Source organism: Leiobunum rupestre, chromosome 7 (genome assembly GCF_980474605.1).
Source record: "Leiobunum rupestre chromosome 7, qqLeiRupe1.1.hap1, whole genome shotgun sequence".
NCBI lineage: Eukaryota > Metazoa > Arthropoda > Arachnida > Opiliones > Sclerosomatidae > Leiobunum > Leiobunum rupestre.
The window spans coordinates 567815-594081 of NC_143390.1; the positions used below are offsets into that span (position 1 = coordinate 567815).

General features: G+C 32.2%; 1 protein-coding gene across 3 annotated transcripts; it reads right to left on the bottom strand.

Annotated features, from left to right (window-relative positions):
• Positions 1–26267, bottom strand: LOC149933844 (uncharacterized). Of its 3 annotated transcripts, XM_090180738.1 has the most exons (20): positions 26109–26266; positions 24858–25049; positions 20377–20498; positions 19657–19733; positions 18790–18915; positions 18416–18470; positions 18250–18350; positions 17317–17354; positions 16306–16452; positions 15703–15774; positions 15374–15493; positions 15191–15313; positions 14741–14882; positions 14571–14683; positions 14015–14203; positions 13856–13951; positions 9395–9499; positions 7648–7954; positions 3542–3951; positions 1–569 (listed from the first exon to the last, which is right to left on the bottom strand). In XM_090180738.1, exons 2-20 carry the CDS (start codon positions 25025–25027, stop codon positions 176–178), a joined length of 2907 nt encoding a protein of 968 aa, XP_090036864.1. In that variant the 5' UTR covers positions 25028–25049; positions 26109–26266; the 3' UTR covers positions 1–175. The 3 variants fall into 3 exon arrangements, with proteins under 3 accessions (XP_090036864.1, XP_090036865.1, XP_090036863.1); XM_090180739.1 differs by having other exon boundaries at positions 3611–3951; positions 13856–14203; positions 26109–26267; XM_090180737.1 differs by having other exon boundaries at positions 13856–14203.

A 26267-nucleotide genomic window follows, 5' to 3' on the forward strand; every position in this document is an offset into this window, starting at 1 on the left:
TTGTGCAAGATAAAAGGTTTATTAGCTAGCATACATTGAAATTTCACAAAATGATAGAATACATCTAGTTCCGTAATATGTGAACTAATAAAAAAAAGTGTTTGCTAATTACCAAAATGGTAAAAATATTAATAAGCTTAACTGACTTGTACAAGGATTGATGTAAGTGTAAGTGTTAGGTTTTCTTTTGTGATTTAAGTTTTTCTACAAAAGATTCCATTTCCTTCAGAGATTTTTTGGAGTTAGATTTAGGAGAGCGTGAACCACTGTCGTCCTCGCCATCATCTTCATTCCCAATAGTTTCATTGATCTTTTGAGCAGCAGCAATGGCATCTCTCAAGCTTTTGTCTCCCCAGTGCTTCAACGCTCCAGTTCTTTTATCAATCTTATTCATATCCTCTTCGCTCCTCTTACCCTTTCCTTCTTTCAATCTTTTTAGCATTTCAATATCTGGGGCTCTACTGATTACAACAGACTCATCAGCTGGATTATTTCCTCTTTTCATGTCAAAGTATTTCGGTGTACTAGGTCTGAAGTATGGCCTACTCCCTCTGAAGTACTGTCGTCCCCTAAATTAAAAACCAATTTCATTATTCCAAAATTCTTAAAAATAAAAGTGTAGCTTCCACTTTACTAAGTAATTAATTTAATCATATTTTCTACAGTTTTTAGGATTGGCTTGTTCCTTCATAACAAAGATTTGTATTGGAAAATAGAGAAGTACATGGTTTTAATAAACTATATCAATAAAGTAACAAAAAAGATGAGTTTTCGATTGATTGACAGCTCACAATCAATAAGTCATGTAATTTTTTATAATTTTTACGATATGGACGGTTTTACTCAAACCTTTTATTTAAAACAAGTTTTAATTTTCACTGTAAATTTCATTTTCATGCTTTTTATTGTACTGGAGAAAAGAGCGAACTTGGTTAAGAAATAGCTAGCTTCTCCCTCTGATTTTTTGAAGTTTTCTCAAGAAACGTTGGGCTTATTCTTGGAGAGAGACAAATTTTCGCATATGAGTCACAGTACATTTTTCGGATACTGTCTTATACGCTGTTACTCATGGAAATAAGCTTTATAGTTGAATGAAAGATTTATTTGTTTCTGTCTAGATAAGAACGAAGTGAATGACAATAGCCCTCTAAATTTGTTCCAATGTTTGAAAACATAATTCATAAGAAATTTGGGGTATATTGAACAAAATTTTTGAGGTAGCTCAATGAGCTTGAAAATTCTATAAATCGAAAAACAATTACTCTTAGCCGTATTATGAAACATTTTATGCAAATGATAATACGAACATTACAGTCTGAATGTAAGATAATTCTGGAAGTATTAAGGTAGATGAGGATGGTTCATATACGGTAGTTTACCATTTATGATAGCAACCATGGAATTACTGTTGTGAGACTGATTTCAGATTCAAATCTTATAATTTGACAAGACTATAGACAATGTACTATTTGTACCTACTCTCTTAGATTATTTTTCTTTGGAAATATATAGAAATGGATTTTCCATTTAAAAACTAGTAGTGTTTGACAATGGATTTCTCCCTTTTGAAAGCTAATAATAATAAATAATCAGCTAGGCTAATACCCAAGGCACCACCTTAGGCCTAAGTCATCAAGCGACTTTTGAAGCCTTTAATTCAGGTGGCCGGGTTACAATGCGTAGAAGGGTGGTGGCAGGCCCTCATGCCACGCAAGCCAACAGCTCCCTACACTAACTATTACCGTTAACCTCAACAAGTTTTTTTATGGAAGGGGAAACCGAAGAGCTCTAGGGAAAACCCCTTAAACCAGTGGGGAAAGAAATTGAAACTCAACGCAGAAATCCAAGATCTTTGAATTAGTTTTTGCCTGGTCATTGGATCATTTTAACATCTTTATAAAAAGTACCTGATCTGAAATCCATAACCTTATGAAAACTTTATCAAACGAATAAAGAAAGGAAACAGAAAAACTTGAAAGAAGATGGGTTGGAATTGATAATACTTAAAATACTATTGGATGGAAATGGTAGAACTTAAAAGAATATGAGATGGAGATGGTAATAATTAAAAAACAATAAAATTGGAAAGTTTCCTTTCTACTATACATTAAGAAGTTACTTGAATTAAATATACAATAAATGATTTATCAGAATGACAACTCAGTTGTATATTAGACGTTTTTCAAGGATAGCCAGAATTCCTACACGGTACTAATGTGCTACTTTCGGAATCCCTGGTTGAAATTTTGACTTTGGTACTGAATCCTCTTCACTTCAATAGAGTAAAATTTACGAAAACCCATTTCATCGTTTTATTTTGTTAATATGCATAATTGGTATTATTCTTGTGCCTGGTGATGAGAACATCTTTTTCCAGGTAAATAAACTTGGAACTTAAATTCAAAGTTTCATTTAAATCAAGGAATACCTCTGCGTATTGTTCCATACCAGAGTGACTGAGAAAAATCATATCACCTCAGTCACTCGATCTGGTATGGAACAATAAGCAGAGGTATTCCTTGATTAAATGAAACTTCGAATTATATTAATTCCTGCGTAATAATAAAATTAAATTCTCTATGTTGGAACTTAAATGCTGTTTCATACTACTGTAAGTACGAAGCCTTAAAAGTTTAGTAAAAAATAATGACAATTTTTATGGTTTGTACTTCTCTACTTTCCACATTATATAGGTTAAAGCAAAATTTTTAGCTAACATAAGAGGATTGGTAATTTTAGTGTTTCAGCGCTCTTCCTACAGTGGTAACATTGTTAGCATTCTGTTATCTTCCTCCTTCAATAAGCCACATTGGCAATGTGAGAAGGGCACCTTCTATTGTTATACTGTGCTTTGTATTGTTATATTACACCATTGTTAATATACTTGTTAAAAATTAAATTACTTTCATTGATTTATGCTCTACAGTTTCAGAACAGTGAACCCACATTATATATTAGTTAAAATTGCTAAAACAAGGAAACTTTTGTACTTTGAACCTGCTTGTTTATTCAAGCATTTTTTCAAAGTATTTTGTATTTACAATACAACACAGTTTTGACTATCTCTAGTAATACAACATTATCCATAAAGAATAATATTTTGTAAAAATAATAAAACTAATTTTGATAAGCTAGACTTTATATAACCAAGGCCTAATTCATAGTATGACTTTTTAGTGGCTGGATTTACAAATAATTAAGGACAGTCATTTACACAAAATTAGTGTACCAGTGAAATATTACTTTAACCATTACTATTCTAAAACTGAATACCCTTTAAGAGAGAAGGAAAGCTGGTACCAGTTACCAGGGCCCATGTGGCTTGGGATGGGCTAAATGTAAAGTTATTTCAAGTCAATGGCTTTCTTGGTACCCTGGAAATTTAATTTTACCCTGGTAGCAATTCAATAGCAAGTTCGGGCATTGAGGATGACCAAATGGTAAGGTTCCAAGTAAATATATCGAATATTTTGATAGAAATACTTCTAAGAGCACACAAAATATATAAAACTACGATGCTACCAACTAATATTCAATATACCTGAAGGGCCGCCTATAGTTGTTTCTAAAGCCTGATGAACGATAACCTGATTGATTATAGCCACCATACTTTTTGTAGTGATGCCTCTTGTCATAGTACTTGTCATCTCGGTATTTGTCATCCTTGTATTTATCGTATTTTTCATACTTGTCATATTTATCATATTTCCGATATTTTTTGGACCTTCCTCTATCCGAATCATAGCTTCTCTCACTCAAACTATAATCATCACTGTCATATTTGTCATGATACTTCTTTTTCTTTCGACGTTTAGGTGATGAACTGCGAGATGTGCTGCTACTACTGTCAGAACTGCTATCTCTGCTGCTAGAAGAAGAAGCCTTACGATAAGATCGACTCTTACGAGAGCTACCATCTTTCCTCTTTTCTTTAAGTTTTTTATCATCATACTAAAATAAAAAAACAAATTCAAGGTTTGAAAATAGCAGAACAAAGTTCAATGTTAAACCCTTTAAACTAGCATAGCAGTCAACTTGATAGCTATGCCAAAGCTATCAGAAATGGCTCTAAATAACAGGCAAGAAAATTGGTATAGGTAGTTTTTTTAAATTTTGGTATGATTGAAAAAATGGAAATTTAAAAAAAATCTATACCAAACAAACAAAGGTTTGTTCGTTATACAGGGTCTTTTTTTTTGCTCGGAAAAGTGTTTTTTTTCAAAAACTATTTATAGTACCGATTTCAAATTTGGAAGGTCAATTCTCTATACCGGGGGACATCAGTTTGAGAAATTTGAGCGTTTTCGGTAATGTTTTTCACCAATTTTGAAAAATTATTTTTCGACCACTAGGTGCGAGATAAAAAATTTCTATTATAAAGTTGTAGGCCGTCATCGAAAACCCTTAAAAATTGTTCACTTGACGAAAAACAATTTATTTATCAGTGAAAATTCGAGCTTGAAAAATTTACAAGTTGGTGAAGCCAAATTACGATTGTTTGAAACGATAATTGAAACCGAATTACCTAATCCAGTTGAAACTTTGGTTAAAAAAACGACCGGATTTTTAAAAACACGAGGCTATAGCTCAATCCTAAACATGCATTGGGTATTTAAAGGAAAACTTTGGGAGATTATTATCAGTGTTTGATAATATTTCGAACAATGCCTCGTTATTCAGTAGCTGAGCGTACCGAGATAGTTGCCATTTACTATGGAGAAGCAGCGCAAAACCTTAGAAGAGTGACTGAAATCTTCGCAGAAAGACATCCAAATGGAGCACCATCTGTAATAACAGTAAGACGAGCAATTCACGATTTCAATCAATTTGGTAACTTGCAACCTAGGTTTCGCGGATTGGGTCAACCGGATTTAGACTTCGAGAACAATGTACTCGCGTACTTTGTGGCATATCCTCGTCACAGTTGCGCTAACGCCGCTGCTGATTTGGGTTGTTCTGCAAATCGTGTGTGGAAAATTCTTCGTAAGAATCGCTATCACCCATACAGAGCTACGCTCCACCAAGGACTAATTGACGGAGACCATCAAAGACGTTATGAATTTAGCAACTGGTTACTAAATGCTGTCCAAGAAGATAGACAATTTTTGCGCCATGTTTTGTTCTCCGACGAAGCGTCATTTTCTAGAGATGGGCCCTTTAATCATCAAAACTGCCATCTTTGGTCTGACATCAACCCACATTGGGGTTTTGAATATCATCACCAGGTTCAATTTGAACGGGTCAATGTTTGGGTTGGACTTGTTGGAAACCGTTTGATTGGTCCCTTTTTCCTGCCGACGAACCTCAACGGCCAAAGGTATTTACATTTTCTACAGAACGAACTCAGTGACGCAATCGACGACCTTCCATTGGCTGAAAGACGTCAGTTGTGGTTTCAGCAAGATGGCGCCCCTCCGCATTTTTCCCGGCAAGTAACTGAGCACCTCAACAACGAGTTTCCTGAAAGGTGGATAGGGAGAAATGGTCCAGTGCATTGGCCAGCAAGGTCACCTGACCTAACACCGCTGGATTATTTTCTCTGGGGATTCGTTAAAGCAAAGGTAAACGCCACGCCCATTGAAACTAGGGAGGAACTCATTAGACGAATAATCAGTGCTTGCCGAGACGTCACACCAGAAATGGTAGAGAAAGCGTTTGAGAACTTAATTGTCCGCGCACAAACCTGTGTTGCAGCCAATGGTGATATTATTGAAAATGTTTTGTAAAAATTTATGTGAATAAAATATCTGCATTTAAAACCAAACGTGTACATTTTTTCAAGTGTGAAAACTCTACTACGTTTGTATTAGACTTGTTCCCTTTTCAATTATCGTTTCAAACAATCGTAATTTGGCTTCACCAACTTGTAAATTTTTCAAGCTCGAATTTTCACTGATAAATAAGTTGTTTTTCGTCGAGTGAACAATTTTTAAGGGTTTTCGATGACGGCCTACAACTTTATAATAGAAATTTTTTATCTCGCACCTAGTGGTCGAAAAATAATTTTTCAAAATTGGTGAAAAACATTACCGAAAACGCTCAAATTTCTCAAAATGATGTCCCCCGGTATAGAGAATTGACCTTCCAAATTTGAAATCGGTACTATAAATAGTTTTTGAAAAAAAACACTTTTCCGAGCAAAAAAAAAGACCCTGTATATTATAACACAATTTTCAAAATTATTTTAATAAACATGCAAGTTAATGAAATCGGTAAATGACCAAGATTAATGGTTCAGTGCACTAGAATTGTTAAATTGGAAAGATAACGTGAATTAGTGACTACTAAGAAACAAATTAACATTGAAGCATTTGCCATCAATAAAAATGTAAATTAACAAAAATTACTTTAACGAAAAGCTTTTGACCAGTATATTAACAAAACCTAAAGCTTGAACTAGCAATTAGACCTAATAATTAACCCCTGTATGGAGGAAATGTTTCACGATTTAAATATTGATTTAAATTATGCAATGTAAATAAATCTCTATAAAGTATAAAAAGCAGTGACATCCTTTGTAAGTATACTAATTTCATAACAAATAAAAGTGCACAAGAAGAATTCCAAAACTAGTGAGGTTAATTTATGTTTTTAATAAATAAATTTTTCTTGTGCACTTTTAATTTTCGTTGTCTTTCTTTTCTTAAAATTAGTTTATTTTTGTGTAAGTAGCTAGTCTATTAACTTATTAAATTAAGTCCAATTGCAAAAAACATTTTTGGTAACATTATTTTTAATAATTAATACTTTGACCAGTGGTCCATTGTGCAACCCCAAAACTTGAGGTCTAATATCCAGCACGAAATGGAGAATCCACTTGGCCAATAAGTTATTGAAATCAGAGGTTTCAAACTAATGCATACTACCCTTACCAAAAAATAAGTTGGATTTCAGTTTGTATTTAGTTTGTATACACATTATTAGTTGATATTAACTTGGTATTAAGTAAGCTCAAGTTGTCAGCATATTTCAAGTTACTAGTTGAAGGGGTAATAAGTTGTTATTCAGTTGGTAGGAAAATACTTCTTTTGCTAAGTTTGTAATTAGTTGGTTTTTAGTAGTCAGGAAGTTACATATTATTTTTAAGTTGGTTTTAAGTAGTTAAATGTAAAAGTTGATTCTGGTTTAGTTGGAAATAAGTTGATTAATAAAGACGATTTAAGTTATTTTTAGTAGGCATTTGTCCCAAATACAAACTGAAAACCAAGTTGAAATACAAGTTGTTGTAAGTGGTTTTTAGCCAACTTATTTTTTGGTAAGGGTAAGATGCTTGAACCTTTGTTCGGCGTGAAAATCGTACCTGCAAAGTACATGAGAGGAAGTTGGTAGATTCTACTCAGTAAGGGGCAGAGAATGTCATTGCCCTCCGGCAAAATAATGGAAGTAATCCCATACAGCCCTGCAGACGTATAGGGCTCAAAAGATTACATAGCCCAAATAAACCTAGAGTGCGTGACAACTTTATTTTCCACCATACAACCTTCACTTTTCGTACGTGCAATCCTAATGGGGAGAAGGTCAGAGTCAGCTCTGCTCGTCACTAACAGTAAGTTAGAGAAGATATTATCCGATGAAGGTTTGCAACTTGTGATTCTTTCCTTAAGTCACAAAGGGGGCTATTATAAAATAGATAACAGGTAAGCTTACTTTCTTATCCTTTTTGTCTTGCCCATCCTTTTTTGAAGATTCATCCTCCTCTTCTTCATCTTTGAAAGAGGAATGCGTGTATATCTTTGAATAATGAATATCTTCGTCCTTCCTCATTACAAAAACCACTTTGGGAGAGGGGGCTCTCCTTTCAGAACTTGGAGATTTTTCATCTCTTTTCATTTCTAAGTGGGATCGACTTTTTCCTCCATCAACACTTCCTTTTTTTGAAATTTGATGTTTCTTACTCAAATTATCATCCAAATAGTCCCATTTTGATTCTACTTGATCTATGGGGCTGTGGTCTCTATTTACAAGAAATAATAAAATTAATAAATTTTTATTACTACCAACAAAAATGAACTATCCCTCAAAAAAATTAGCTACTTCATATAAAAAGATTCAGGGTGATCACAGAAAACTCCAAAAAATCTTATAAAAAATAATTTGTTGGTGGATTTTTAAGATTTTATAGGAGATTTTGTGCTAAAAAAAGAAAAATATAGGATAAATTCCATCAAAATTATGGGGGAATATAGGTTGCAAGTACTCATGATGAGAAAATAAGCCATGGTTTTTAAATGGCATTTGGTTTCATAGTTGAACGAGCAAAGATTTATAATATTCCTAAACCTCTTTCTAACTTTGTAAATTTTGTTATTAAAAGACAATAACAGACGCTAAACCCGAAAAAATCCATAAATATAGGAAAATAGTGTAATTATACTTAAAGGAAAAATTTTAAAACATATGTGTGGTCACCATGAGTATTAGGCCTCAGTAAAACCATTTACAAAAAGAGCATCTCATAAGAAAATTAATAATGATAAGACCTGTCAGCTACCTTTATTTTAGAATTTAAATCCATAAATATAGGAAAAACCAACCAGCTATGACGTAATTGGTGGCAGCTAGGAGCAATTACAAACACAACACCCCACATAAGGAGAACGCAACCCGTCAATATTCGTGGATTTTCTTGTGTACGTTTTTCATTGGCTAGACGCTTTAGCGCCTGCTGCCGTCGGAAGGGGGAAAATCGGAAATTGTCTTCCCCCCGCCCGTAAAACGTTTATCGTAAAGGCTCGTGACGCTCGTCCAATGAAATTCGTACACAACCCATCGTTAGCGTGTTTAAAGGCTAGCTGCGTTCTCCTCGTGTTGGTTGCTCCTAGGTGGCAGCAAAAAATGCAGAATCAGGTTAAAATAAACTGCAACACAATGCCATTCATAAAATTTAAGCCTTGGATATTTGCTTTAATCATTTTAATAATTTTCAAAAACTTAAGTTTTTCCAAAGTTAAGAATTTAATTAAAATAACCTATATCATCATATTTATGCTTCCAATACTTCTCAGGCTAGAAAACTACGTTCCTTCTCTTTAAAATCAAATCAGCCTGGCATATAATTGTTCCTTTAAAACTTATGTCTTTCAATGCTATTGAAGCACAAGCATGCAACTTTTTCCTTTCCCCCTCTCATGCAAAGGGGTCTACAGATCCTAAAAAGTAATTCTCCCTAAGCATAAAAATACATTATTGTATTTTAGTTATCAATTAGAACTTTGAGCATTTACAAAGTATGCCCAGCAAGGATATTGATATTCACAGAAAACAAAGACATTCATTAGAAATAGGAGTTTAGATATCTCAATATATTTTGTACTTCTGGTGTTAGCAACTAACAATTGTAAGTGAAGGAGAAATATTTGCCAATGCAGGATTTAAAATATGTAAGATTTCATACCTCGATAAACTTTTATCATACTTTTCCTCAATGCTATGTTTCTTGTAAAACTGTTCTATGCGATCAGTAAGCGTGTTTTCTTTCTTGGGTGAAACTGTATGGCCACTAAAAAATACAGCAGAATCTTTAAAATTGTATCAAGGGAGAAGTGAAAAATATTTTCTATACATATAATTAATAAAAATCATCAAGAAAAGTTAATATAAAAACTCATTACTGATAATACTCTTGGACCACAACCTAGCCCGGCCTGATAATAATTTAAAACGTAAATCTTAAAATTATTTCCTTACAAAATTTAGGTCCGTAAGTTAAATAAAATGGCTCAGAGCTACGGTTTTCAGTTTATAAATTATTCAAAAACCAATAAATGAATAAAGTTGTCTAGGAACTACTTAAATTTGGTTTGTATTTTTCCCAAATACAAACTAAATATTAACAAAAACCTAACTTAAAATCAACATGTAATTTTCTGACTACTAAAAACCAACTAATTACCAACTTGAAAAATGAAAAGTATTTTTCTGCCAACTTTATAACAACTTATTACCCCCTTAACTAGTTTATTGAAATATGGTGACAACTTAAGTCTACTTAAAACCAAGATAATATCAACTAAAATGTGCATAAAAACTTAAATCCAACTTATTTTTTGGTAAGGGAAGTGGTACAGAATTTTCCAATTGACTGAATTTAAAAAAAAATTAACAGCATTTTTAAAACCCTTCTTTTAAAGGGGGACTCGATTCCTGGATTTTTTAAAATAAAAATAATTGAGGGGTGCTCAATGGCATATATTTTTGGTTCATTAGAAGTAGCAATTTTTAGTAGATATCCTCAATTTTAGAAATCAATTAGCAATGGTCAGTGTAAGTTACCAAGGAACTAAAAATTAATAGAAATCACTGGTCCAATATGAATTGAAAATCATAAAAACTTTATTCAATATGCATTTACGACCAGTTACTTGGCTTGAAAAATAATATACAACGGATAGAGCTTAAAACTCCCGCCATCCGTTGCAATCGAAGTGTTAAGAAACCGCTCCTACCAGATGTCGCTGCCGCCGCCAAAGAACATAGTTTTTTATTAGTTTATTTTTTATATTGGTTTTCCTTAATATAAAAGGGACTGAGTTTTAAACGCAGAAGAGAACCGTGGATTTGAAAGCGAAAGCTATAATTAACAGAGGCGCGGGGACATTGGGTATTTGGTGAGAAAAAGGACTTAATTGAAATTAATTATTATAATCCTTATTTAATTTAGTTTATTGAAGAATTTATTAAATAAGGAATAAATCGTTTAATATATTTTTTGGTAAAATTGATTCTTCCACCTACACTATCCCCTTACCAAAAAATAAGTTGGATTTCAGTTTGTATTTAGTTTGTATACACATTATTAGTTGATATTGAGTTGGTATTAAGTAGGCTCAAGTTGTCAGCATATTTCAAGTTACTATTAAAGGGGTAATAAGTTGTTATTCAGTTGGTAGGAAAATACTGATTTTGCTAAGTTTATAATTAGTTGGTTTTTAGTAGTCAGGAAGTTACATAATATTTTTAAGTGTGATTTTAGATGTTTCCCAAGTAGGATTTAAGTTGCTTTTAAGTAGTTAAATGTAAATGTTGATTCTGGTTTAGTTGGAAATAAGTTGATTATTTAAGAGGATTTAAGTTATTTTTAAGTAGGCATTTGTCCCAAATACCAACTGAAAACCAAGTTGAAAAACAAGTTGTCGTAAGTGGTTTTTAGCCAACTTATTTTTTGGTAAGGGATATCAAAGGCCTAAAATAGTGTTCAGTCACGCACGTTGATTAACCGAGGGTTTATCTAGAATATAGCTGGTGGAGGTTCACTGTCTCTGTATATTACGTTGTGGTATCACAGGGAAGGGAATCCGCCATCCGTTATAAATATAAATATTTACACTTAACTGTTACTAAATATGATCATACGTTTTGTTTCATATAAGCACATTATATATTCATTGAGAGCCATTCTAGAATTAAGGATCAGGCATTTGTCATGGAGTGTGTGTATAGCGCAGTGACAAGGTATAGCACATGATCCTGGAATTCCATACCATAATTACGGTATGATCCTAGTAATTCATATCATAATTATGGTTTATGGTTTGATCCTAGTAATTCATACAATAATTATGGTTTATGGTTTGATCCTAGTAATTCATACCATAATTATGGTTTATAGTTTGATCCTAGTAATTCATACAATAATTATGGTTTATGGTTTGATCCTAGTAATTCATACCATAATTATGGTTTATAGTTTGATCCTAGTAATTCATACCATAATTATGGTTTATGGTTTGATCCAAGTAATTCATACCATAATTATGGTTTATGGTTTGATCCTGGTAATTCATACCATAATTATGGTTTGAGGTTTGATCCTGGTAATTCATACCATAATAATGGTTTGTGGTTTGATCCTAGTAATTCATACCATAATAATGGTTTGTGGTTTGATCCTAGTAATTCATACCATAATAATGGTTTGTGGTTTGATCCTAGTAATTCATACCATAATTATGATATGATTCTAATAATAGTTAAGGAAAATTCCACTTTGTGTTTAATACATTTATTTTGAAAATAGTACTTTCAAAAACCAGACAAAACGAAATTGATTTTGTTAATGACAAATTTTCCCTTAGCGAAAACAGTGTGAAGTACAAGGGGATAATACCCTGTTCGCACAAAGAACTCCGCCCTTACCAAAAATTAAGTGGTTTTAAGTTTGTATTTGGGACAAATACCAACTAAAACCATACATAAAAACAACTTATTACCAACTAAAACCATACTGCCAACTTAATATCCACTTATTACCCCTTTAACTAGTTTATTGAAAAATGCTGACAACTTAAAACCAACTTAATACCAACTAAAATGTGTATACCAACTAAATACCGACTAAAAGCCAACTTATTTTTTGGTATGGGCGACTTAACTTAGGGGGGTGATATCTGTTAAACTAACTAACTGAAATAAGACGGATGAGCTCAGTAAATAAAGACACAATCCTTATAAGAATAATAAAGTGTTTCATAAATAAAACGGTTTAAAATTAACTACATCTTAATGCATCAAAAGCTCAGGGCAGACTACCTGACTGAACTATGTAAAAATACAGGTTGAAAGATACCTCGGCAGTGCTACCATGTTAACTGTCAAATATTTCCCATTTTGTCGAATAGCTAAGAACATTCAACAAGATCACTCCCCGAGTGGAGTCCGGCAACCGTTCGAACCTCAGGTTTTTCTCTAAGTTTTCTAAGAATTTTTAAAAGCCGAAAGCAGTTCGCACTTGCATATTTTCTCAAAACTTGACTTTCCATTATCCCTCAACTCTTAGCACAAAAGACTTAAAATCGCATGTCAGCCAGCCTACCCATTTAAGGGCTTTGGCCGACATTGGCCCAACTCCTATGTGCTACAGCCCTTACCAAAATATAAGTTAGACGTAATTTTGTATTTAGTTGGTATACACATTTTAGTTGATATTAAGTTGGTAGGGTCAAGTTGTCAGCATATTTCAATAAACAAGTTAAAGGGGTAAAAAGTTGCTATTAAGTTGGTGGGAAAATACGGTTTTCTTTAGGTTGGTAATTAGTTTGTTTTTAAGTAGTTAATATTTAGTTGGTATTTGTCTCAAATACAAACTTAAAACCAACTCTAAGTAGTTCTTAGACAACTTATTTTTTGGTAAGGGAGGGGTTAGTGGGAGAGATTTGGGCAGGCATTTTTTAAGTGGGAGAAAAGGAAACAAGAAGGCGAATTTAAAAGAAATGCCTATTCATTAGGTGAGTTTAAACATATTTAAAATCTTTTACACAAAATTTAAGTATTTACACTACAGTTGGGATGAGTGTTTTTTTGCGAGGAGAAATCCCATTAGTCTTACAAGTATATATTAGTCTTAAAAGAAATGTAATACGTCTGATTTCATAAATTGAAACATGTCTGGAGCATAAGGCAAAGTTTCCACTAGTTAGTGCGTAATGACTAATTTCTCAGCTACAGTATGTACACACGTAACACACCTTTACCAAAAAAATAAGTTGTCTATGAACTTGGTTTTAAGTTTGTATTTGAGACAAATACGAACTTAATATTAACCAAGACCATGCATACTTAAAAACAACTTTACACCAACTAGACTTCTAAAAACCAACTAATTACAAACTTACAAAAAAGAATTTTCTTGTCAACTAAAGAAGAACTTATTACCCCTTTAACTATAGTTAAAGAAGTGGTTATTAAGTTGGCAGGAAAATACTTTTTTTGAAGTTTGTAATTAGTTGGTTTTTAGTAGTCTTGTAGGTGTAAGGTTGTTTTTCAGTATGGTCTTAGTTAATATTTAGTTACTATTTGTCTCAAATACAAACTTAAAACCAAGTTCCTAGACAACTTGAAAAACAAAAAATTAACTTACAAAGACTCTTCACTATATCTTCGTTTCCTGTTTCGTTTAGAGTCAAAATATTCCTCTGGTAATTCCTTTGATATCTTTGGAAAGTATTTCTCATCCCTAGAAATGCTTTTCACATTCATATCAAAGGATTTCAACGCAGGCTTCTCATAACTTTCATACATAGAAAGCTCTGTTTCTTCCCTTTTTCCTTTGTAAAAAACTGGCGACCCTTGGCTAACATTTCCTAGGTCAGCTCTCATATCTCGAGTGTGTGTTGGCATTCCTCTAGGACTAGAGCGATGTGGTGATGAACTCCAGCTATGAGGAGAATCATTTATTGAACTACCAATACTTCGAACCTTTTTGTGTCTGAAATGTAATAAATTAATTTATAAATATAAATGTTTGAAGACTAAGTGGAACAAACCACTCAATATTAAACATAAATTTTAAAAATAGAGCTACTTAAACCATGAAGTAGCAGATCTTTTGTTTTTAATAATTATTAATTTAGTCAACCATGGTCATAAAAGAAAATATTTATAATTAAAGTAGTTTGATATTAATATTTAATAATTAAAAAGTTGAGGAAACAAATAGAACTACTTAAGGTAGATTTGATACTAAATATTATTAAGTTAAACTTTATTTAAATTAACTATAACTGTAAATCAAATTTTATATTTTAAGTTAAGGCACATGCACTGATTAAGTATCACTAATTCCTCCAAATTACTTTTTTTCTTCTTTTAAAAGAAGCTTAATCTTGTCTCGCGTATCTGGAGGTTGCTGGATGTGTTCTGGTGATAAGCCATGCGGCGATGGTCCTCTCACAACTCGTTGGCTTAACTAAAGAAAAAATTAATTTAATACACCAAAAAAATTTATTATTAAAAAATTATTAACCAGTTCCGATTCCCGCTGCCGCTTCTTCTCTTTCATTTCAAGGCTTATTAGAGCTTCTCTTGCTGATGCGTTATTTGAATTAATCTGAACAGACTTCTTATAAGTTTTAAGGGCTGCTTCAATTTCTCCTTTCTCTTCATAGCTTTATTTAAACATATCAATTGCAAAAATCTTATGTGAAAAATATTTAACTAGAGAAAAAAGTCAAAAAACATTAAACTACAGAAAAAAAGGAGGGTCTGAAAATGGTAATGATCGGTAGTGATATTCTGAAGAGAGCATTCAGGAATAAATATTCCTGAATTATAAATTTTGAAATTAAGATAATAGGATTTTGTGGCGTTAATAAAAAAAATTATAGTAAATTTGAATATCGCTACACTTCACCAATTTATAGAAAATATTATAAAGATAACTTTTGCAAAACAAGAGAAAATGTGGAGAGCTTACTATCTTCCAAGAGCCACTAAAGTTTCAGACGTATATTTTCGCCCATTAATATGATGTGGATTAATTGCCAATGCTTCTTCAAAATCTTCCAACGCTCTTCGTAAATTGTTGTTATTTGCAAACCTAAACACAGGATTATTAGGTGACTATACTCAATCCAAGTGTCACAAATATTTAAATTACAAAGCTCCTCTGGCCACCAAAGCTTCAACATTCTTTGAATCAATTTGAAGGGCTTTATTTAAGCACTGAAATGCTTCGGTATGATTGCCAGCTTTGAAGAATGCAACTCCATCTCTTACGCTAAAAAAAATGATAATGAACATATAAATTCATTAACTTAAAGAATCGAAAAGGTTAATTATAAGATACTTTAATCAAAGGAGAAATGACAAGAATGTTGAATGCAAGGAATTGTTTACATTAAAATGTTAAGGGTTTATAACATCACAGCCATGCTCCATTTTGATTACAATACCAAAGTCAGAATAAAAGGGTATAACAAACACTACCTTTTATATGCCCATTTTGATGACTGTTCTCTTCTTAGTGCTGGAGCTGTTAGCTCATCAGACACATCCATTCTACATTTAGTAAACCAAATCAGTAATGGAAAGTTAATTGGAAAGAACATATTTATGTCTAACTAAGAATATTGTATCGCACAGCAACCAAACATATCACTCCTGAAAACATTACAACTACCAAATCATCTTTACATGCAACAAACTACCAATATAGTTTGATTAATATTCTATTGTTCTTATAGACACCAATAAGTTCTTGTCATTAGAATTAAAAAACTGTTGCAAATGTCAATGAAACATTAAATACATTATTAGTTAAGGTCCTAAAAGGTTGGACACTCTGCAATTAACAGTGATATAAAACCGGACAACTACAGATTGAAAACTCAATTTGGGATTGAAAGATGACAATTAAAATGAGTTGAATGTTGTGTTTAACATAAAAGGAAGAATAAATTTTTAATTCCCTATTATTTTGTTTATTATGCTTACGAATCCAATTCATTAGGAGATCCGGTATTTAACAATACATGAATGTCCAACCTCTTATAAGTAACAGATACACAGAGAAAATTAAGAAGACCTTACTTTCTCATGTAATCAAAGCAGGAATAAATTTTTCCCTCAGGAATGCCAAGTAAACTTCTTAAGTGTGCAGATGTAGCTGGGTTATGAAACCCCAAAGTCATAGTTAAAATTTCAGAATATGGTTTTCCTTGATTCATTATGTATCGCCTGAAGAACACAAATCAAAGCCTTTTATTGAAACATTTCGAATCATGTGGAAAGAACTCCATACAATATTGTGTTACAATAAAAATAGCAGCCATCTTCTCAAAAATTATCAAAGTTAAATTTATTAAAATTAATTGGTATATTTAATACACTAAATAAATCAAAGCAGGACAAAAAAATCTGGTCAAATTACTGTAAATGAGCCCAATTTTCAAGAAAATACGTATATACAGATTTAAAACAATACCAAATACCATGTTTAGTGGTTTAAAAATCAGCTTCAATTCAGTCCAATAGTGAAAATTTATTTTAGACGCACGCTAACAAAAATTACTGAAAATGTTGGGAGCATTAACAGTACAAATTAAATGAATAAATTTCACTTAAATAAGCTCATTTACAAACATATTAATCTGATCAAGAGTTTTTTAATTTATTCTAAATTAAAATAGACTACCAGGATATCTAATTGAAAAAATAATGCCCTACACACTAAAGCACTATTTTGGGCAATAAATTTTGAAGGGGGCAGCTATTTAATGTAACAATACACTGTATAAGAAACCTTAGACTCCTTAAAAAGTTTAAGACTAAAATGAAATCTTACCATAGCATGATTAAAAAAATCATGCATGTAGTTTAAAAATGAGGTGGTCAATAAGCCTTTAGGCTTTTTAATATGTATTTATAAATTTATTGCTCTATAAAACATAAGAGCAATTCATTTCAACCAAAATTTCCTTCTTTCAGGGTAAAATTTACTACATAATTTGCTATAATAAATCCGTCTCTTTAAACATAAAATGCTCTTAGTAAAGAAATAAAATTATCATCCAAATACACTGCTATAAGTATTGAACTCACTTGTGATGGCTGGGTAAATCTTCTTCAGTGATCACTCCCTAAAAATAAACTACAAATCAGAAATGAAACTGAATCATGCAATAAGATATTATATATGTAACGATTGTCTTTAAAAATAAGGTAACAAACTACTTCATGATACTGAAAAGCCCAGTTTGAAAGAAGGCATATTGATTTTGTAATCCTAAGTGCTGTGGAAAATTCAAAATTTATTCTTCGGCATTATAACCTGAAAAACAAAAATAATTACAACAAGATCAAAGCCATTTAATAATTTCATCATTACCAATTACCCAACGAAATATAAAACATTGAAGAGTGGATTAAGCATAAAACTTCAATAAATCAGCTTCTCCTCTAGGATATTCTTAAATATATCCTTCAATTTCCAATATTTTACATCAAATCTGGGCTCTCTTGGGTTGCCCTTGTGTTACAGTGTTATTTCGATAGGCACCATTTTCCACAAAAAGTGGCGTAACTGAATTAGGATACCAATATTTGTTTGCCCAGCAAAAACAGTTATGCAATGCATCAAAGAATATAATTTCCACAACTTGTACATTTTGTTGTCGATACTATTATATTATTTAAGGGAAAAATTCTGATAATCCTAAGCCTGAAAATACAATTTAAAATTAGTTAGAAATTAAGTAGGATAAATATAACTAATAAAAAATTCATACCAACCTCATACCAATTCCATATAAACCATATAACCTCACTTCTCATAAAGGTAGTTGAATGATTCTAGAGGAAAGCTTAACCCCAAATACAACCTATATACAGCATTATATATAGTTGTTACCTTATTTATAAATCACCTTCGCAACATACCATATACCAGTAGAAGAGTTAAAATACATTGGTCTTTATTATTGGCTGTTAAGTAACCAGAAATATTCCTAATAAACGTTACTACCATTATCTTACCAATTTTATCGATTGCTGAAGTTCCATTGGCAAATGCTCATTTTTTAGAGACACCAATATTTTCCCAATGCTGGTAGATTGAGGAATACTATGCAGAACACCTAAAACATTAAAAACAGGTCAACACCAGTTGTATGGCAATTTTTAAAATGTTTTTGAAACAAACCTCTAACATAGTCATTAACCTGGAAAACCTCATTTGGATTCTCAAAACAGAAAACCTATTTGAAAACACAATAAGAGCAGGTTGTGTATAAAAATTGAGGGTAAGATTTAGTGAAATTTTAAAGAACCACTGTAGCACAAAAACAGCTTTTTTACCACCACTTTTGGACTTTGGAATAATCTAACCCAAGTTGTCACCCGGCAACCACAATAGCAGCTCTTTCAAATTGATCAACTAATGTAATACGATTTAAAACTAATTTTTTATAACCCTTGGGTATTAGCCTAGCTTATTGTTATTATTAATATGTAACTTAAACTGAAAGTATTTCAAAAAAAAATAAAATAAAATAAATGGGCAATTAGTTATCTTACCTTAATTCCTAAATCAATGAGCTCTCTCTTCTTTCCACCATCAAGGCAAATTAAATTAATGGTCAACCCATTATTATCCAGCTTGCGAACAATTTGTCCAATGAAAACATCTCCTTTTGCACAAGTCTGAAGAAAATATACTTATGTCTCAATAGCTATTCAAATCGATCACTTTACAAAGTGAAACAAAAAGCAACACATAAAAACCCAGAATCCATACATCCAAATTACAGTACTGTAGTTATATCCTTGTAAGATTTGGCACTAAACTCAGTTGGGGATTGACTCACAAGGTTGTTGTGGAGTTCGTATAATAGGGGAATAGAGTGAAAGAGCTAGTTATGATCAGGTTAAGAGTACATGGCATTGTCATTCTCACACTCGGGACTTCTACCACCCAGATCACAATTCCCTCCACTTCCAACAACTTTAGTGTCCAGAGCTGTTGTTGATGTAACAATAACCCCCTGCCATCGCTAGCCATAGCAGGGTGCCAAGGTCGAGATGATGACAACACCACAGAGTTTTGATCACCCATTAAGGCTAACTTAAACTTAGACCTTACATGTGGTCTTTAAATGTGCAAAAATATTCTTGAAATTGCCCAATAATGAAAAGATTTTGTAAAAGATAGCATAAACACCCCAATAAGACTTTATTCAAGAACAAAATCCCATAAGTGTAAACTCTTATAAACTTCATTAAATATATAAGATTAAAATCATTCTTTGTATCCTAGAATTTTACTTAAATTGAATCCAAATTATGGGTTATTTTGCGAGGGATTATTTATGAATACCCAACTTATAGCATGTGTCAATGTAAAAAGAGTTATTAAAACTACAATGTAATATTTTGAAAACGCACCTCGTAGAAGTTCTTCTTCCTCTCGGGAGCAGGAACTCCCATGTAACTTTCAATGGGAGGCATAACAGCACATAACTCTGTAAAAAACATTAGAAAGAGGTCAGGATTATTTGGTTCTTTTCACAATAACAAAAAAATACACAGTAATAAGGTGTTTAGAACCAGTCAGACTGGTTTAAAATAAATTAAGGCAAAAAGAAACCGAAGGAAGATTTGATTACACGATAAGACACTACTATTTTATGGTTAAACAAGTAACCTAATAGACGTACAGTAAATCTGTCAGTAAGTTTGCAAACTCTTATTTTAAAAGGGAAGTGCAAAGGAACGAGATGAGCAAAAGTAGATGGAGCAAAGTATTTTAGTTTACTCTCACAATTATTCAAATTTTTAAATAATCGCTACCATCAATAAAATATATTTAGAAAGAAATGGAGTCTATCCACGAAACTGGGTAGAAAGTGCTATTGTTACATTACAAAAATCACCTTTCATACCTAAAAGGACATGGTTTTCTATATCTATCCTCACAGTTATACATCAACTGTTAAGTGGTTGAATTACTTCATATTTCAACCATTGGCTAAATACTTTTAAGATAAAGTAAAGGAGAGCTAGATCTACACACTGTCAACAGATTCCATTGTATACATCAAAGTGTATACTTAAATTGTTTCCTGATTTAGCTCCTTAAACATATAACAAGTAATGAAAATTTACCGTCGCTTTCAGCATCAGTGCACACAATTTTAGTTGTTATTTTGTCATTTGTTGAAAAGACATAATCCGCTTTTCTTGCAATAAATCTCAACAACTTCTGTCGCCTTTGTCTTTCTTGGAATCTATATAACAAAATATTTTTAACAACATTATTGAGCAAAAGCATTAACAAATTAGTAAAATCATTCACATAAATTTAAAACTGCTCCGCCACTTAAGTCTGACAAATGAAGGAATAATTCCCTTAAATGGCATCAATTATTAAATTAAGATTAACTCAAGTGGGTGACTGCTTTCAGTAATCAGTGTACAGGCTGGCTGAAATTATTTTTGAAATTGATGGATTTAATAACTCCATAAACATTTCATAATTGTTCTGTAGTTATTGTACTCTTTCGTGTGGGTTGGATAGTTGCTTAAGTGTTATATAATTATACTAAGCAACAATCAAACCACACTGGGGCACCTACAGATATAAGCACTAAAGATCAAAACGATTCTTAGTTGTGCTTTGTTAACTGACTTAATGTGCAGCTGGTTATACAAACACCACTGAACAATTAATATGTAAGTGTAATACTTTGAACTATGAGGGTCCAAGATTTATTGGTACAACAAATATCTTTACCGTACTTCAAAATTGGATCAGGTCATGTCGATGCACTGATTTGTAATTTAAAAATATCTTCACTTGTTAAGGATTTTGGTAATACAGCTTCATAATTTTTATTTTTCTTGAGAAAATCTAAAAATGGCAATCGAACCATTACCATCCATTTAAATGTGAATTTACAAAATTATCCAAATAAAATTAAGGATAAATGGAAAATATTTTAAGCTGGCAAACTAAAATTAAGTACAGCACGATTTCGAATGTTTGAAAAAATAATGCAAATTTTAAGTAGAAAATTTTATATCTTCAAATAAATTAATAATCAAATAAGTTAGGTTTTTTTTAATCCATTGTGTAGAAAATGTCTTCCCTACATGTTTTCTAGCACAATGTAGAGTGTGTAGCACTCAATTTTTCCATACATTGAACAAGGATAGACAAACAGCATAGACTATATATATGCTTCACTGACTAGACAGGGGTCTATATACTAAAAATTGGTTAACACTTTTGAAACACGGGAGAAGCCTTTGACCCGCCATTAGACGCGCCAATAGTAGCACTCTGAAGCACGGGGAAAATCTGCTATTGTATACAAGTTGAGCCATTGAACACGCAAGTCTATTTAGCGAAGCGTACATATAGTTTTGGACAACTGAGTATCCAGTGGGGGATAAGTTCAGATGTTGACAAATAGCTCCAAATTTGTCTAACATTGTGGTCAGATTTAAATCGCAAAATCAAGTGATTTATTTGAAAAAAAACTGGCAAATCATTGATTTAAAACACCTTTCATACTATTAATGTATTTACTGTATGTATAAAAGCTCTATAGCAATTCCAATTCAGAACAAACTAAATTACAAGTAATAAATTTCCTTAAGATTAAAATTTTAGTTTGCATCACCACTTCACACCAATTATTAAAGTGTTGATTGCACGAAATTTACGCTACGGATAATTAATGATTCATTAGAAAGAGCAAACATTTTATAGCAAGTACAGATAATTTCATCAAAATTGGTTAAGCAGGCTTTGAATTGTAATAAAAAGAAATCAAAATGGTGGAAATCACATTTTTCAGCGAATTTCTAGACTTATAAAATAATTTTCGGCACATCAGAAAATGTGGAGTTTCATTGGCTAATTGTAACACATTTAAAAGCAGGTTGATTTAACATCCAAGAACAAATCCTATGCAGTAGTAATTGAAATAGGCATACACAAGGCTATGTAGTAGAAAAATGATATGAAACCAAAGGTTCCTCGCGCATAAAAACGTCGTGTCGTACGCGTCAGTTTCAGACCCAAAATAAGTACACTTAGGATTGGAAATTTGTTTCAACAATGACATTTTTGGAAAGAGAACTCACAGGGCTTCAAAACAAGCCCTCATTCGTCTGATTTTATAACTATTGACTTTTCGGGCAACCAACACTTTAATCCATTTGTCAAGAAAGAAAACTTCTTAAAACAGAGTAGAATAATAAATCATTTAAAATAAACAAAAAGCTTTCTAAATAAAGAAACAATATGTCCTTTCTGGGTGCCAGACAAACTTTCATGTGGGAATATTTGAGAAGTTGGGGGGGCAATGGACTTATTTATTCAATCAACATACCACAAATCAGTAGATTACCAAAAATATAATTTTTCTAGTTTTGGTCTTACTTTTAATTTTTATCACAACCAGAAGTTATCAGATATACTCGAATTTTAATAGGCATTTTCCTTGAAGCGGATTGAAAGACTATCGCTGCACTGTTGTCACCCTCATGCAACCATTTCGCTGGCGAGGCGGTTCTTACAAATATTTTTCTGCAACCGGCGTTTGAAAAAAGAGCTCTTGTCTTGGTAATAAATCCCCCCCCCCCCTTACTCATTATACCTAGAGGGAATTTTCTAGATATAGAAGGAAGGGAAAATTGAAGGCGAAAAGATGGAACAAAACATGGAAAAGGCCTCTTACACTAAAGATATAAAAAGTCCAGTTCCTATGCTCATCATGAACAAGTGATCCCAACCAGTAACATAAATTTTTCTTATTACCATTATAGTCTTAACTCTTCATACTTGTTTTTACTACACAGCTGCTTAAACATAAATTCCTCAGTTTTTATACACCCAAAGACAATGGAGCTGCCTCAACTCAACAAAGCTTTCTATAGAAAACTTCCAAAATCATGTGGTACATTTATTTTACTTAATATAAAAAGGAACCAACAGTTAAGAGGCTAAGTACTGCCCTGGCTAAAACATTGAAATTAGCAAAAGTAATTAAAACAAAACATTAACTTTGGATAACAAAAAATAAGGCAAGATAATATTTCCTAAAACCCAGTAGCATTGCTAGGGTGTATTTAGTGGGCACTTGAGCCTAATAGTGACTGCCAATCCACAATTTGTCAAATTGTTTTTATGAAAAGCTACCTCTAGCAATAGGAGACTGAGCCCCCTCAAACTTGAAACCATAGACAGTATATACTGTCTATGTTGAAACCCTGAAGAAGGCAATTTCGGAACCCTTCCACCAGATATGGTTGTACTATACTTACAATGTTAGTTGCAGTCTAACAATAGGGAAAATTAGAGTATAGTTTAACCAAAGGAAGGACTTGGGCGGATTAACAAGGGAAAATACCCCTAACGATCTTGATGAAATACAGAATTTTTTCTGGCAAACATGATGGACCCAAAATATAGAGGGTAACGCCTAACTCACGAAGAAGCTTCCAAAGTTGAAAATTGGATAATGGAGAAACACGAGGTCAGTGTTAGCTAAGCTTTTCTAATAAAAGATTGGTTTCTATCTACATCATGTTTCATAACAGTGTTGTTGAATCCATTGAACCAAAACAGTGGTGGAGAGTACTATTCAACAAAATAAAAAGTCAACGCTGAATTTTGTTCTTTCGTGTCTTCCCTTCTAACCTGCCCAGCAAGTTCTACTGCTATAGAAAGAATATTTTCAACCTATGGCCTAGTTTGGACGAAATTAGGGAATAGGAATACACTGGGTTATAAAAAGGGAGAAAAATTTGTAAAAATAAACCGTTATCTCAATCAGAAAGCGAAGATAGATGTACATTTAATTTCCTTTAAATTACTTTCTGTACATATATACGTAATATTCTGAGTTTATTTGAAATAAATAGTATATACAAATTTCTAATCCATTTCACAATATTCTTTTATTAAGAAAAAAGTGGTTGAAACCATGGTGGTTCTTGCTGGATTTGAGACATTCACGCATGCATTATAAAACATTAAGTTGGGGCCAAAGCTACCAGGGTGTGTCTTTATATAATACCTACAACCTAATAATGACTCTGAACTAAAATATTTCTTACACCTTGACTTATGGATACATTATGCTTATACTCTAAACAATCATATAAGTTACACCATCACAGTGTTTCAAAGAGCCGAATTTTTGGCGAAAATTAAAAAAGGGTCTGTTACAAATAATATGTACATTTTTATAATAAGGACATAACTTGACGCAGCACCAAAATTTTTCAGCTGTGACCCCTAGCGGTTAATCTACTTTCCCTGAAGGATCAAAGGGTTTTCCTTAGTGTCATTCAATATCTTAGCAAATTTAGAAAGTGGAAAAAAATTCACAGTCACAAGTTATTTCAAACTATTGTTCAAAATAACTTAAGTGTTGGAAAAAGCCATTTTCAAAAAAAAGCTAGGCTAAAAACGCCATATTTGTCTATAAATTGAATAAGCCAGCAATGAAAGGAATGTTTAATAAATTTGGTTTAACTAATTTACAGATGGAAATTTAAATAAAGTTATAATAATAAAACCTTTTAAAAAATTATCTCCCCATATTATTAAATATTAAATGAGAGGCACTTACCCAAATTCTTTCGCTCGTTTTCTGTATTCGTGGTAGTCAAGAGATCTTACATCAATAAGACGTAGTTTTTCCAAGCCATGTTCTCCTTCAATTGCTCTGAACAATTCTTGCCCATGATAATTCAATGCATTGGTTACTAGTTGAGAATCCATTTCCCTTATCTTATTCATGTTGATTCAGTGATCAGTGTAACTAAGTTAAACAAATAAATCAATGATTCTGATTTCACACACTTAACTCAATTTAATGCATGATCTCTAAATAATTCGAACAAAAACAACTGTCATAAATTATTAAACCAATAAGATTTAAATAGTGCAATCATCAATCAAAGTCCTCGCCTAATATAAGACCAGTGGTATGAATATTGTAGCCGCTTCGCTTAAAAACTATGTATCAGGAGTTAAAGGGAAATATAAACATTCAAAAATAAGTTCAAATTTCTGTACTTTCTAATACTGGATCCAACTAATCAATTTTTGGCATGTATACTGCCATTTTAAAGAATCTAAAGCGGAAGATTATAAATATTTACAATGATCCTGTGATTCTGTGACGCTTTAATTATTTCAGATAATGTTCTCAGACTCTTTGGTATGGAAACATGCACAATGATATCCTTGATTTAAGAAAATCTCATATTCCATTTTCCCTGTCAACTATGTTTGGGTATATTAGACATGCTAATTTCCAATAATTTACCGTTCCTTGGCTCACAGGTCATTTCATTTATACATGGCATTTAACCACATATGAATGCCCCTATCGTAGCTATAACAATTGATTAAAGTAAAAAAAATATCTCGAATACTGTGAAAATTTTACGAGATCCATCATGCTAAAAATTAAAACGTTACTTAATCACTTCCTAACTTAACTATTGTGACTTCTAATGTAACTCACTGAGTCACTGTAAGGCTTCTCAGACTTCCACCTAGTATCCTACATTAATTTTTCTCAAGTATGTTCTTGAAGCAAATGAAGGTGATACTATAAATTATAATTTGGCTGGGCATCAAAGCTTTAGTTGTAAACAATGTGATTTACTAATGTGAGCAAGAACATAAAATTATGATATGAAATCAAATAATGCACGTTCAAAACAGCAAGCTGCATGCACTAGTAACACTACACTTTGTCTTTATTTGAAGTTATTGGTCCTAACAGTAATGATTACCATATACCATCACTCTAATATCCACAAGCAAATAAAAAATTAAACTTCATACGCAAGAGCCAATGAAAACTTACACATTTAAAATAATTAATGATGACTTTTCTTTTCGAATCTTTTATTTTCTTAAGATCATCTATTGATCTACGCTTCAATATAAAATTCTGAAGGCATTAGGACTAGGCTTGCAAATAATGGCTCCTCGTCGTCCTCGAGTCCTCGTAGACTGTTAAGAG

What these genes read in the sequence shown, in the direction of transcription:
- LOC149933844 (XM_090180737.1), bottom strand. Translation starts at nt 25,027, where the DNA reads ATGAATAAGATAAGGGAAATGGATTCTCAACTAGTAACCAATGCATTG. An exon ending in TCATTGATTTAGGAATTAAG is followed by an intron (nt 18,471 to 18,789) that starts GTAAGATAACTA and finishes GTTTTCAAATAG; the next exon opens with GTTTTCTGTTTTGAGAATCC. An exon ending in GATTTACCCAGCCATCACAA is followed by an intron (nt 16,453 to 17,316) that starts GTGAGTTCAATA and finishes TGTGTTCTTCAG; the next exon opens with GCGATACATAATGAATCAAG.